Raw genomic sequence first — 16,069 nt, 5'->3', positions numbered from 1 at the left:
TCCGACAGCGCCCGCTCCCTCAGCACTGACCCTCCGACAGCGCCCGCTCCCTCAGCACTGACCCTCCGACACGCCCGCTCCCTCAGCACTGACCCTCCCACAGCGCCCGCTCCCACAGCACTGACCCCTCCCACAGCACTGACCCCTCCCACAGCACTGACCCCTCCCACAGCACTGACCCCTCCCACAGCACTGACCCCTCCCACAGCACTGACCCCTCCCACAGCACTGACCCCTCCCACAGCACTGACCCCTCCCACAGCACTGACCCCTCCCACAGCACTGACCCCTCCCACAGCACTGACCCTCTGACAGTGCCCCACTCCCTCAGCACTGACCCTCCGACAGTGCCCACTCCCTCCCTGGGGCAGTGCCCCCTCTCACCTTCCGGTGATGGTGTACAGTGCGGCTCCTCTCCTTCAGAGCGATGGTGTCTTTCACCATCTGGTTGTGGAGTTGCTGCCGGAGCTCGGTGAGCTGATCGAGGAGAGTGGTCACTTCCTTGGAGGCCATGGCCCTCCGTGCCCGGTCCTGCCACAGGATGGCTCGCTCTGTCAGGCACTGCAGGCCTCTCCCTCGGGCAGACGGACTGGCAGCTTCTGCAGGGCCACCAACAGCGATAGGATGATCTCCAAGCGCGGACGGCGGGATCGCAGGCACAAGGGGGCACATGAATTTGGGTGTCCCAGTCCCACCAGGCGGCGAGGTGCCTCTGCTGGCTGAGCCGGGGGTAGCTGGTACATGAGCTGTGGAACCAGTCCTTACAGAGCTCACACTGCAGCATCGGGCCACTGGCCTCCTGCCCACACAAGCAGCCTCCCGGAGCTGGGTCCCCCTCCTGGCTCCTTCCCCATCACCTTCAGCACGTTCCTCTGGCGCAGCACCCGGATACCCTCACGCTCCTTTCGCTCAGCGTCCTTAAAGGCCAGGATCTGGGGGGGGGGGGGGGAGCAGGACGGGGACGGGTGGGGAAACGGGAGAGAGGGGACGGGGGGGGGGGGAATCGAGGGAGAGGGGACGGGGGGCAAAGGGGGAGGGGGGACGGGGGGGCAAAGGGGGAGGGGGGACGGGGGGCAAAGGGGGAGAGGGGACGGGGGCAAAGGGGGAGAGGGGGACGGGGGCAAAGGGGGAGAGGGGACGGGGGCAAACAGGGGGAGAGGGGACGGGGGCAAAGGGGGAGAGGGGACGGGGGCAAAGGGGGAGAGGGGACGGGGGCAAAGGGGGAGAGGGGACGGGGGCAAAGGGGGAGAGGGACGGGGGCAAAGGGGGAGAGGGGACGGGGGCAAAGGGGGAGAGGGGACGGGGGCAAAGGGGGAGAAGGGGGACGGGGGCAAAGGGGGAGAGGGGACGGGGGCAAAGGGGGAGAGGGGACGGGGGCAAAGGGGGAGAGGGGACGGGGCAAAGGGGAGAGGGGACGGGGGCAAAGGGGGAGAGGGGACGGGGGCAAAGGGGGAGAGGGGACGGGGGCAAAGGGGGAGAGGGGACGGGGGCAAAGGGGGAGAGGGGACGGGGGCAAAGGGGGAGAGGGGACGGGGGCAAAGGGGGAGAGGGGACGGGGGCAAAGGGGGAGAGGGGACGGGGGCAAAGGGGGAGAGGGGACGGGGGCAAAGGGGGAGAGGGGACGGGGGCAAAGGGGGAGAGGGGACGGGGGCAAAGGGGACGGGGGCAAAGGGGGAGAGGGGGACGGGGGCAAAGGGGGAGAGGGGGACGGGGGGCAAAGGGGGAGAGGGGGACGGGGGGGAGAAAACGGGGGAGGAGGGGACGGGGGGGTGGAAACGGGGGAGGGGGGATGGGGGAGTGGAAACAGGGGAGAGGGGACGGGGGGGGGAAGGGGATGTGGGAGAACGGGGGAGGGGGTTGGGGGGGGAGAACGGGTGAGGGGGAATGGGGGGAAAACAGGGGAGAGGGGATGGGGAGAGAACGGGGGAGGGGGTTGGGGGGGGACACAGGGGATGGGGATGGGATGGAGAATGGGGAGGGGGGATGGGGGGAAATGGGGGTAGAGGGGATGGGGGACAGGACACAGAGAGGCGGAGGGAGGGAAAAACAAAAGGATAGAATTGCAGTTTCCACAATTAAATACAGAGTCACGACACAGCGGCAGGTACAGAACAGGAGGCCATTCAGCCCCTCCTCGAAACAGTGACACAGGAACAGCAGGAGGCCATTCAGCCCCTCCTCGAAACAGTAACAGAGAAACAGCAGGAGGCCATTCAGCTCCTCCTCGAAACAGTGACACAGGAACAGCAGGAGGCCATTCAGCCCCTCCTCGAAACAGTAACAGAGAAACAGCAGGAGGCCATTCAGCTCCTCCTCGAAACAGTAACAGAGAAACAGCAGGAGGCCATTCAGCCCCTCCTCGAAACAGTAACAGAGGAACAGCAGGAGGCCATTCAGCCCGGCTGGCTGAGGCCGCTAATGGTCAGATCACAGTGGATGTGTACCTGAACTCCATTCATCTGCCTCAGCTTTTTAACCTGAAATCACAGCTGGCTCCCGTGCAGATGGAGTGAGAACTCCTGCCCCAGTGAGGAACCAGTCAGCGAGAGAGACGGAGGTACGAAACCCCCCGCCTACCTCCAGCCCACGGGTGCATGGCAGAGACGGTACGTCTGGCTGGCAAGGGGGGGGGGGGGGGGGGTGGGTGAAGCTGAGGTGAGAGAGTTGCAGCGTCTCACCCGCTCAGCATGGGGGAGGCAAGAGGTGCACCCCGAGAGAGCACCGACGTCTCTCTATTGCCCACGGCCCTCCCTCGATTCTATCCCAGCCACGCGGTTTTGTCCCTATCTGTGACCACCCGGGCGCCCGGTCAAACCGGCTGGAAAAGGAGAGGAAACCCTGCAGCAGCAGCAGTGCCTCACTATCGATCCGGGGTCACGGAGATCCTGAGCAGAAAGCCCAAGGCCATCGGTGTCAGCTTTATCCAACAGGCTCTCCTTCGCTTTCCTCCACTTGTTCATGCGGACAGTGTCGGAGCCGGCGTCAGCACAGGGGCACAGCACCTGGAAAACAGGGGGGGGGGGGGGGGGGAACACAGCTCAGTATGTACATGGGGGTTATACGGGGGGGGAACACAGCTCAGTATGTACACGGGGTTATACAGGGGGGGGAACACAGCTCAGTATGTACACAGGGTTATACGGGGGGGGGGGGAACACAGCTCAGTATGTACACGGGGTTATACAGGGGGGGGAACACAGCTCACGTATGTACACAGGGTTATACAGGGGGGAACACAGCTCAGTATGTACACGGGGTTATACAGGGGGGGGGAACACAGCTCAGTATGTACACGGGGTTATACGGGGGGGGGGAACACAGCTCAGTATGTACACGGGGTTATACAGGGGGGGGGAACACAGCTCAGTATGTACACGGGGTTATACAGGGGGGGGGGGAACACAGCTCAGTATGTACACGGGGTTATACAGGGGGGGGGAGGAACACAGCTTCAGTATGTACACAGGGTTATACGGGGGGGGGGGACACAGCTCGGTATGTACACAGGGTTATACGGGGGGGGGGAACACAGCTCAGTATGTACACAGGGTTTATACGGGGGGGGGGAACACAGCTCAGTATGTACACAGGGTTATACGGGGGGGGGACACAGCTCAGTATGTACACGGGGTTATACGGGGGGGGACACAGCTCAGTATGTACACGGGGTTATACAGGGGGGGGGGGGGAACACAGCTCAGTATGTACACGGGGTTATACGGGGGGGGGAACACAGCTCAGTATGTACACGGGGTTATACAGGGGGGGGGGAACACAGCTCAGTATGTACACGGGGTTATACGGGGGGGGGGGAACACAGCTCAGTATGTACACAGGGTTATACGGTGGGGGGGACACAGCTCGGTATGTACACAGGGTTATACGGGGGGGGACACAGCTCAGGTATGTACACAGGGTTATACGGGGGGGGGGAACACAGCTCAGTATGTACACAGGGTTATACGGGGGGGGGGAACACAGCTCAGTATGTACACAGGGTTATACGGGGGGGGGACACAGCTCGGTATGTACACAGGGTTATACGGGGGGGGACACAGCTCAGTATGTACACCAGGGTTATACGGGGGGGGGGAACACAGCTCAGTATGTACACAGGGTTATACGGGGGGGGGGGAACACAGCTCAGTATGTACACAGGGTTATACGGGGGGGGGGGAACACAGCTCAGTATGTACACGGGGTTATACGGGGGGGACACACAGCTCAGTATGTACACGGGGTTATACAGGGGGGGGGAACACAGCTCAGTATGTACACAGGGTTATACAGGGGGGGGAACACAGCTCAGTATGTACACGGGGGTTATACAGGGGGGAACACAGCTCAGTATGTACACGGGGTTATACAGGGGGGAACACAGCTCAGTATGTACACAGGGTTATACGGGGGGGGGGACAGCTCAGTATGTACACAGGGTTATACAGGGGGGGGGACACAGCCTCGGTATACACACGGGGTTATACAAGGGGGGGAACACAGCTCAGTATGTACACAGGGTTATACAGGGGGGAACACAGCTCAGTATGTACACAGGGTTATACAGGGGGGAACACAGCTCAGTATGTACACAGGGTTATACAGGGGGGAACACAGCTCAGTATGTACACAGGGTTATACGGGGGGGGGGGGACACAGCTCAGTATGTACACAGGGTTATACAGGGGGGGGGAACACAGCTCAGTATGTACACAGGGTTATACAGGGGGGGGGGGGGACACAGCTCAGTATGTACACGGGGTTATGGGGGGGTGGGAACACAGCTCAGTATGTACACGGGGTTATGGGGGGGGACACAGCTCAGTATGTACACAGGGTTATACGGGGGGGGGAACACAGCTCAGTATGTACACGGGGTTATACAGGGGGGGGGGAACACAGCTCAGTATGTACACGGGGTTATACAGGGGGGGGGAACACAGCTCAGTATGTACACGGGGTTATACGGGGTGGCGGGGGGGAACACAGCTCAGTATGTACACGGGGTTATACGGGGGGGGGGAACACAGCTCAGTATGTACACAGGGTTATACAGGGGGGAACACAGCTCAGTATGTACACGGGGTTATGCGGGGGGGGGGAACACAGCTCAGTATGTACACAGGGTTATACGGGGGGGGGAACACAGCTCAGTATGTACACAGGGTTATACGGGGGGGACGGGGGACACATCACCTGGAAAATGGGGGGGGGGGGAAACACAGCTCAGTATGTACACAGGTTATACGGGGGGGGGGCACAGCTCAGTATACACACAGGGTTATACGGGGGGGGGGGACACAGCTCAGTATGTACACAGGGTTATACGGGGGGGGGGGGACACAGCTCGGTATGTACACAGGGTTATACGGGGGGGGGGGGGGGGGGACACAGCTCGGTATGTACACAGGGTTTATACGGGGGGGGACACAGCTCAGTATGTACACAGGGTTATACAGGGGGGGGGAACACAGCTCAGTATGTACACGGGGTTATACAGGGGGGGGGAACACAGCTCAGTATGTACACGGGGTTATACAGGGGGGGGGGAACACAGCTCAGTATGTACACGGGGTTATACGGGGGGGGGGGGGAACACAGCTCAGTATGTACACGGGGTTATACGGGGGGGGGGAACACAGCTCAGTATGTACACAGGGTTATACAGGGGGGAACACAGCTCAGTATGTACACAGGGTTATACGGGGGGGGGGGACACAGCTCAGTATGTACACAGGGTATACGGGGGGGGGAACACAGCTCAGTATGTACACAGGGTTATACGGGGGGGGGGAACACAGCCCAGTATGTACACAGGGTTATACGGGGGGGGACGGGGACACATCACCTGGAAAATGGGGGGGGGGGGGAAAACACAGCTCAGTATGTACACAGGTTATACGGGGGGGGGACACAGCTCAGTATACACACAGGGTTATACGGGGGGGGGGGGGACACAGCTCAGTATGTACACAGGGTTATACGGGGGGGGGGGGACACAGCTCGGTATGTTCACAGGGTTATACGGGGGGGGGGGGGGGACACAGCTCGGTATGTACACAGGGTTATACGGGGGGGGACACAGCTCAGTATGTACACAGGGTTATACGGGGGGGGGGACACAGCTCGGTATGTACACAGGGTTATACGGGGGGGGGGAACACAGCTCGATATACACATGGGATTATACGGGGGGTGGACACAGCTCAGTATGTACACAGAATTATACAGGGGGGGACACAGCTCAGTATGTACACAGGGTTATACGGGGGGGGAGGAACACAGCTCAGTATGTACACAGGGTTATACAGGGGGGACACAGCTCAGTATGTACACAGGGTTATACGGGGGGGGGGGGGGGGGAGAACACAGCTCGATATACACATGGGATTATACGGGGGGGGGGGACACAGCTCAGTATATACACAGAATTATACAGGGGGGGACACAGCTCAGTATGTACACAGGGTTATACGGGGGGGGACACAGCTCGGTATGTACACAGGGTTATACGGGGGGGGGGAACACAGCTCGATATACACATGGAATTATACGGGGGAGGGGACACAGCTCAGTATGTACACAGAATTATACAGGGGGGGACACAGCTCAGTATGTACACAGGGTTATACGGGGGGGGAGGAACACAGCTCGGTATACAAACAGGGTTATACAGGGGGGAGAACACAGGGTTATACGGGGGGAGGGGGGGGAGAGGGGAAACACAGGTCGGTATACACACGGGGTTATACGGGGGGGGGGGGGGGAACACAGCTCGGTATGTATATAGGGTTATACAGGGGGGAGAACAGCTCAGTATGTACACAGGGTTATACGGGGGGGGGGGAACACAGCTCGGTATGTACACAGGGTTATACGGGGGGCGGGGGACACAGCTCGGTATGTACACAGGTTATACGGGGGGGGACACAGCTCAGTATACACACAGGGTTATCCGGGGGGGGACACAGCTCAGTATGTACACAGGGTTATACAGGGGGGGGACACAGCTCAGTATGTACACAGGGTTATACGGGGGGGGGGGGGAACACAGCTCGGTATGTACACAGGGTTATACAGGGGGGAGAACAGCTCAGTATGTACACAGGGTTATACGGGGGGGGGAGAACACAGCTCGATATACACATGGGATTATACGGGGGGTGACACGGCTCAGTATGTACACAGAATTATACAGGGGGGGACACAGCTCAGTATGTACACAGGTTTATACGGCGGGGGGACACAGCTCAGTATGTACACAGGGTTATACGGGGGGGGAGGAACACAGCTCGGTATACAAACAGGGTTATACAGGGGGGAGAACACAGGGTTATACGGGGGGGGGGGGGGGGGAGAGGGGAAACACAGGTCGGTATACACACGGGGTTATACGGGGGGGGGGGAAAAACACAGCTCGGTATGTATATAGGGTTATACAGGGGGGAGAACAGCTCAGTATGTACACAGGGTTATACGGGGGGGGGGGAACACAGCTCGATATACACATGGGATTATACGGGGGGTGGACACAGCTCGATATACACATGGAATTATACGGGGGGGGGAACACAGCTCGATATACACATGGAATTATACGGGGGGGGACACAGCTCAGTATGTACACAGAATTATACAGGGGGGGACACAGCTCAGTATGTACACAGGGTTATACGGGGGGGGGGGAACACAGCTCGGTATACAAACAGGGTTATACAGGGGGGAGAACACAGCTCAGTATGTACACAGGGTTATACGGAGAGGGGAACACAGCTCAGTATACACACGGGGTTATACAGAAGGGGGGAACACAGCTCAGTATGTACACAGGGTTATACGGGGGGGGAAACACAGCTCGGTATACACACGGGGTTATACAGGGGGGAACACAGCTCAGTATACACACGGGGTTATACGGGGGGGGGGACAGCTCAGTATGTACACAGGGTTATACGGGGGGGGAACATGGCTCAGTATACACACGGCAATATACGGGCGGGGGGTGGAACACAGTTCAGTATACACATGGGATTGTTCGAGGGGGAAGAACACAGCTCAGTATACACACGGGGTAATACAGGGGGGAGAACACAGCTCGGTATACACATGGGGTTATACCGGGGGGAACACAGCTCAGTTTCCACACGGGGTTATACAGGGGGGGAACACAGCTCAGTATGTACACGGGGTTATATGGGGGGGGGGGGGGGGGGGGGGAAAGAGAACACAGCTCAGTATGTTCACGGGGTTATACGGGGGGGGGGGACACAGCTCGGTATGCACACAGGGTTATACAGGGGGGAACACAGCTCAGTATGTACACAGGGTTATACGGGGGGGGGGAAAACACAGCTCGGTATGTACACAGGGTTATACAGGGGGGAACACAGCTCAGTATGTACACAGGGTTATACGGGGGGGGGGAAAACACAGCTCGGTATGCAAACAGGGTTATACAGGGGGGAGAACACAGCTCAGTATGTACACAAGGTTATACGGGGAGGGGAACACAGCTCAGTATACACACGGGGTTATACGGGGGGGGAGAACACAGCTCAGTATGTACACAAGGTTATACGGGGAGGGGAACACAGCTCAGTATACACACGGGGTTATACGGGGGGGGGGAACACAGCTCAGTATGTACACAGGGTTATGTGGGGGGGAACACAGCTCGGTATACACACGGGGTTATACGGGGGGGGGGGGGGGGAACACAGCTCAGTATGTACACAGGGTTATACGGGGGGGGGGAACACAGCTCAGTATGTACACGGGGTTATGGGGGGGGGACAGCTCAGTATGTACACAGGGTTATACGGGCGGGGGAGAACACAGCTCAGTATGTACACAGGGTTATACGGGGGGGGGGAACATGGCTCAGTATACACACAGCATTATACGGGGGGGGGGGGGGGAGAACACAGCTCAGTATACACATGGGATTATACAGGGGGGAACACAGCTCAGTATACACATGGGATTATACAGGGGGAACACAGCTCGGTATACACATGGGGTTATACCGGGGGGAACACAGCTCAGTATGTACACGGGGTTATACGGCGGGGGGGAACACAGCTCAGTATACACACGGGATTATACGGGGGGGGGAACACAGCTCGGTATACACATGGGATTATACAGGGGAGAACACAGCTCGGTATACACATGGAATTATACAGGGGGAACACAGCTCAGGATACACACGGGGTTATACAGGGGGGAGAACAGCTCAGTATACACACGGGATTATATGGGGGGGAAACACAGCTCAGTATACACACGGGATTGTACGGGGGGAAACACAGCTCAGTATACACACGGGGCTATACAGGGGGGAACACAGCTCAGTATACACACGGGATTATACTGGGGGGGAACACAGCTCAGTATACACACGGGATTATACTGGGGGGGAAACACAGCTCAGTATACACATGGGATTATACAGGGAGGGAACATAGCTCAGTATACACAAGGGGTTATAAGGGGGGGAACACAGCACAGTATACACACGGGATTGTACGGGGGGGGGGGGAAACACAGCTCAGTATACACACAGGATTATACAGGGGGGAACACAGCTCGGTATACACACAGGGTTATACAGGGGGGACCACAGCTCGGTATACACACAGGGTTATACAGGGGGGACCACAGCTCGGTATACACATGGGATTATACAGGGGGGAACACAGCGCAGTATACACACGGGGTTATACGGGGGGGGACCACAGCTCAGTATACAAACAGGGTTATACAGGGGGGAACACAGCTCAGTATACACATGGGATTATACAGGGGGGAACACAGCGCAGTATACACACGGGGTTATACGGGGGGGACCACAGCTCGGTATACAAACAGGGTTATACAGGGGGGAACACAGCTCAGTATACACATGGGATTATACAGGGGGGAACACAGCGCAGTATACACACGGGGTTATACGGGGGGACAACACAGCTCGGTATACACATGGGATTATACAGGGGAGAACACAGCTCAGTATACACATGGGATTATACAGGGGGGAACACAGCTCAGTATACACATGGGATTATACAGGGGGAACACAGCTCAGTATACACAAGGGGTTATAAAGGGGGGGAACACAGCACAGTATACACACGGGATTATATGGGGGGGAACACAGCTCAGTATACACACGGGGTTATACGGGGGGGAAACACAGCTCAGTATACACACGAGGTTATACAGGGGGGAACAAAACCCAGTATACACACGGGGTTATACGGGGGGGGGGGTGAACACATCTCAGTATACACACGGGGTTATACGGGCGGGGGGAGAAACACAGCTCAGTATACACACGGGATTGTTCAAGGGGGGAAACACAGTTCAGTACACACACGGGGTTACACAGGAGTGAGAACACAGCTCAGTATACACACGGGATTATACAGGGGGGTGAGAACACAGCTCAGTATACACACGGGATTATACAGGGGGGTGAGAACACAGCTCAGTATACACACGGGATTATACAGGGGGGTGAGAACACAGCTCAGTATACACACGGGATTATACAGGGGGGTGAGAACACAGCTCAGTATACACACGGGATTATACTGGGGGGGGGGGGAGAACACAGCTCAGTATACACACGGGATTATACGGGGGGAGAACTCAGTTCAGTGTACACAAGGGATTATACTGGGGGGGGGGAACACAGCTCAGTATACACACGGGATTGTACGGGGGGGACAGCTCAGTATACATACGGGATTGTACGGGGGGGGTAGAACACATCTCAGTATACACACGATTTTATACGCGGGGGGAGAACACAGCTCAGTATAAACACGGGATTATACAGGGGGGGAAACACAGCTCAGTATACAAAGAGGATTATACAGGGGAGAACACAGCTCAGTATACACACGGGATTAGACAGGGGGGACACAGCTCAGTATACACACGGGATTATACAGGGGAGAACACAGCTCAGTATACACACGGGATTATACTGGGGGGGGAGAACTCAGTTCAGTGTACACAGGGGATTATACTGGGGGGGGGAACGTGGCTCAGTATACACACGGGATTGTACAGTGGTGAGAACACAGCTCAATATACACACGGGATTGTATGGGGGGGACACAGCTCAGTATACACACGGGATTATACGGGGGGGGGACACAGCTCAGTTTACACACGGGATTATACGGGGGGGTAGAACACATCTCAGTATACACACGATTTTATACGCGGGGGGAGAACACAGCTCAGTATAAACACGGGATTATACAGGAGGGAGAACACAGTTCGGTATACACACGGGATTGTACAGGGGGGAGAGTACACAGCTCAGTATACACACAGGGTTATACGGGGGAGAACACAGCTCAGTATACACACAGGGTTATACGGGGGAGAACACAGCTCAGTATACACACGAGATTATACAGGGGGGAACACAGCTCAGTATACGCACAGGATTATACAGCGGGGGAGCACAGCTCAGTATACACACGGGGTTATACAGGGGGCAACACAGCTCATTATACACACGGGATTATACGGGGGGGGGAACACAACTCAGTATACGCACAGGATTATACAGCGGGGGAGCACAGCTCAATATACACACGGGATTATACGGGGAGAGAACACAGCTCAGAATACACAAGGGATTGTACGGGGGTGGGGGGAACACGCACAGTATACACACGGGGTTATACGGGGGAAACACTGCTCAGTATACACACGGGGTTATACAGGGGTGGACACAGCTCAGTATACACACGGGATTATACGGGGGGGGGGGGAGAACAGAGCTCAGTATACACACGGGATTATACGGGGAGAGAACACAGCTCAATATACACACGGGATTGTACGGGGGGGGGGAAAACACTGCTCAGTATACACACGGGGTTATACAGGGGGAACACAGCTCAGTGTATACACACGGGTTATACGGGGTGGGGGGAGGGAAATGTGACTCAGTATACACACGGGGTTATACAGGGGGGAGCACAGCTCAGTATACACACGGGGTTATACAGGGGGGGAGCACAGCTCAGTATACACACGGGGTTATACAGGGGTGGACACAGCTCAGTATACACACGGGATTATACGGGGAGGGGGGGGGGGGGGGGAGAGAACAGAGCTCAGTATACACACGGGATTATACGGGGAGAGAACACAGCTCAGTATACACACGGGTTTGTGCAGGGGGGAGAACACAGCTCAGTATACACACGGGATTGTACGGGGGGGAACATAGCGCAGTATACACACGGGATTATACAGGGGGGGAGCACAGCTCAATATACACACGGGATTGTACGGGGGGGGGGAAAACACTGCTCAGTATACACACGGGATTATACAGGGGGAGGAACATAGCTCAGGACACATGGGATTATACATGGGGCGGGGGGGGGGGGGGGGGGGGGGAGCCACAGCTCAGTATACACACAGGTTTATACAGGGGAAGTACACAGCTCAGTATACACACAGGGTTATACAGGGGAGAATACACAGCTCAGTATACACACGGGGTTATACAGGGGGGAACACAGCTCAGTATACATACGGGGTTATACTGGGGGGGAACACAGCTCGGTACACACACGGGATTATACAGGGGCGAGAACACAGCTCAGTATACACACAGGGGTATACAGGGGGAACACAGCTCAGTGTATACACACGGGTTATACGGGGTGGGGGGGGGGGGGGAGAAACGTGGCTCAGTGTATACACACGGGTTATACGGGGTGGGGGGGGGAAAACGTGGCTCAGTATACACACGGGGTTATACAGGGGGGAGCACAGCTCAGTATACACACGGGGTTATACAGGGGGAACACAGCTCAGTGTATACACACGGGTTATACGGGGTGGGGGGGGGAACGTGGCTCAGTATACACACGGGGTTATACAGGGGGGAACACAGCTCAGTATACACACGGGATTGTACGGGGGGGGGAAAACACAGCTCAGTATACACACGGGGTTATACGCGGGGGGGGGAACACAGCTCAGCATACACACAGGGTTATACGGGGGGGAACACAGCTCAGTATACACACGGGATTGTACGGGGGGGGAATACAGCTCAGTATACACATGGGATTGTACAGGGGGGGAACATAGCTCAGTATACGCACGGGGTATATAGGGGGTGGGAGGGGGGGGGATGGGGGACTGCACAGCGTGAATATTGAGCTGTCTCCAAAGGGAAGGTACAACACCGTGTCAGTCCCAGGGGAAAACTCCCGACACTTGCCTCTAACAGCGTGTAACAGGAATTCTTCTTCAGAAAGGTCTTTGTGGCCTTCTCCCTCCAGGAATGGGCAGTTGTCACTTGACTCTCAAGGTGAGGTAATTCTTCCATCCTCACTGGCAAATCACGCCCCACTGCCACCAATCCCTCCAGGTCATCCAGACAGGGATAGTGATCTCCATTCTGAAAGGGACCAGAAAGCACATCCTGTATCAGCCAGTGGGGCTTCCATACTGCTACCTCTCGTACCACACTATCTGATGGAGGGTCAGCGCCGAGGACGCGCCGCACTGCCCGAGGGTCAGCGCCGAGGACGCGCCGCACTGCCCGAGGGTCAGCGCCGAGGACGCGCCGCACTGCCCGAGGGTCAGCGCCGAGGACGCGCCGCACTGCCCGAGGGTCAGCGCCGAGGACGCGCCGCACTGCCCGAGGGTCAGCGCCGAGGACGCGCCGCACTGCCCGAGGGTCAGCGCCGAGGACGCGCCGCACTGCCCGAGGGTCAGCGCCGAGGACGCGCCGCACTGCCCGAGGGTCAGCGCCGAGGACGCGCCGCACTGCCCGAGGGTCAGCGCCGAGGACGCGCCGCACTGCCCGAGGGTCAGCGCCGAGGACGCGCCGCACTGCCCGAGGGTCAGCGCCGAGGACGCGCCGCACTGCCCGAGGGTCAGCGCCGAGGACGCGCCGCACTGCCCGAGGGTCAGCGCCGAGGACGCGCCGCACTGCCCGAGGGTCAGCGCCGAGGACGCGCCGCACTGCCCGAGGGTCAGCGCCGAGGACGCGCCGCACTGCCCGAGGGTCAGCGCCGAGGACGCGCCGCACTGCCCGAGGGTCAGCGCCGAGGACGCGCCGCACTGCCCGAGGGTCAGCGCCGAGGACGCGCCGCACTGCCCGAGGGTCAGCGCCGAGGACGCGCCGCACTGCCCGAGGGTCAGCGCCGAGGACGCGCCGCACTGCCCGAGGGTCAGCGCCGAGGACGCGCCGCACTGCCCGAGGGTCAGCGCCGAGGACGCGCCGCACTGCCCGAGGGTCAGCGCCGAGGACGCGCCGCACTGCCCGAGGGTCAGCGCCGAGGACGCGCCGCACTGCCCGAGGGTCAGCGCCGAGGACGCGCCGCACTGCCCGAGGGTCAGCGCCGAGGACGCGCCGCACTGCCCGAGGGTCAGCGCCGAGGACGCGCCGCACTGCCCGAGGGTCAGCGCCGAGGACGCGCCGCACTGCCCGAGGGTCAGCGCCGAGGACGCGCCGCACTGCCCGAGGGTCAGCGCCGAGGACGCGCCGCACTGCCCGAGGGTCAGCGCCGAGGACGCGCCGCACTGCCCGAGGGTCAGCGCCGAGGACGCGCCGCACTGCCCGAGGGTCAGCGCCGAGGACGCGCCGCACTGCCCGAGGGTCAGCGCCGAGGACGCGCCGCACTGCCCGAGGGTCAGCGCCGAGGACGCGCCGCACTGTCCGAGGGTCAGCGCCGAGGGAGTGGGCACTGTCTGAGGGTCAGTGCTGAGGGAGCGCCACACTGTCAGAGGGTCAGTGCTGAGGGAGTGGGCACTGTCGGAGGGTCAGCGCCGAGGACGCGCCGCACTGTCCGAGGGTCAGCGCCGAGGACGCGCCGCACTGTCCGAGGGTCAGCGCCGAGGGAGTGGGCACTGTCAGAGGGTCAGTGCTGAGGGAGCGCCGCACTGTCGGAGGGTCAGTGCTGAGGGAGTGGGCACTGTCGGAGGGTCAGTGCTGAGGGAGTGGGCACTGTCAGAGGGTCAGTGCTGAGGGAACGCCGCACTGTCAGAGGGTCAGTGCTGAGGGAGCGCCGCACTGTCAGAGGGTCAGTGCTGAGGGAGTGGGCACTGTCGGAGGGTCAGTGCTGAGGGAGTGGGCACTGTCAGAGGGTCAGTGCTGAGGGAGTGGGCACTGTCAGAGGGTCAGTGCTGAGGGAGTGGGCACTGTCAGAGGGTCAGTGCTGAGGGAGTGGGCACTGTCAGAGGGTCAGTGCTGAGGGAGTGGGCGCTGTCAGAGGGTCAGTGCTGAGGGAGTGGGCGCTGTCAGAGGGTCAGTGCTGAGGGAGCGCCGCACTGTCAGAGGGTCAGTGCTGAGGGAGCGCCGCACTGTCAGAGGGTCAGTGCTGAGGGAGCGCCGCACTGTCAGAGGGTCAGTGCTGAGGGAGTGCCGCACTGTCAGAGGGTCAGTGCTGAGGGAGTGCCGCACTGTGGGAGGGTCAGTGCTGAGGGAGTGGGCACTGTCGGAGGGTCAGTGCTGAGGAAGCCAAAAACACCAGGAATATCCTTGAGGCTGTTATGCCCCTCAATGCCTCCCCCAAAGTCCATCCCTGAGCTAGCAGGCGGTGTCTTGGGTCCAGATGACGCCATTGACCGTTTGTGGGATCTTGCTATGAAGAGTGGAGAAAGGGTGATTCGGTCACAGGGAGCCCCGCTCCTGCACAGCAAGATCCCACAGGCAGCGTTCTGGGGCACTTGCCTGTATTTCCTCAACGTCAGCGATCCAGGCCCTGGCTTTTGACAGCGCCTCCTTCAGGGCCACGATGTTGGGCAGTTCGACCGGGATGTTCTCTGCTTCCTTTATGATCGCCTCGAGTGTGGCGGGAGCATGTTTCTGTCTGAACACAAAAGGATGTGTGAGAGGGGCGGAGAGAGAGAGACGCACACGGACACAGGCACACGGACACAGGCACACGGGCACACGGACACAGGCACACGGACACAGGCACACGGACACAGGCACACGGACACAGGCACACGGACACATACAGAGGCACAGGCACGTGGACACAGGCGCGAGGGCACACACGCAGGCACAGGCACA

General features: G+C 59.1%; 1 protein-coding gene across 1 annotated transcript in view; it reads right to left on the bottom strand.

Moving 5' to 3' along the window:
* Positions 1-327: 327 nt before the first annotated feature.
* The window catches only part of kdm5c (lysine demethylase 5C), a gene marked incomplete at its 5' end in the record, with an annotated part of 62,611 nt that continues 46,869 nt past the window's right edge, over positions 328-16,069 (bottom strand). The window contains 7 exon segments of the mRNA XM_087985670.1: positions 328-569; positions 572-671; positions 674-848; positions 850-932; positions 2,862-3,002; positions 13,265-13,444; positions 15,725-15,863. Coding sequence (XP_087841796.1) covers positions 328-569; positions 572-671; positions 674-848; positions 850-932; positions 2,862-3,002; positions 13,265-13,444; positions 15,725-15,863 — 1,060 coding nt within the window.

This window comes from Chiloscyllium plagiosum, unplaced genomic scaffold (genome assembly GCF_037043375.1).
Source record: "Chiloscyllium plagiosum isolate Xiang-an unplaced genomic scaffold, Cpla_swu_hap1 HiC_scaffold_53Y, whole genome shotgun sequence".
Lineage (NCBI taxonomy): Eukaryota > Metazoa > Chordata > Chondrichthyes > Orectolobiformes > Hemiscylliidae > Chiloscyllium > Chiloscyllium plagiosum.
The sequence above is the reverse complement of the archived record's forward strand: the minus strand, read 5'-3'. Positions and strand labels throughout refer to the sequence as shown.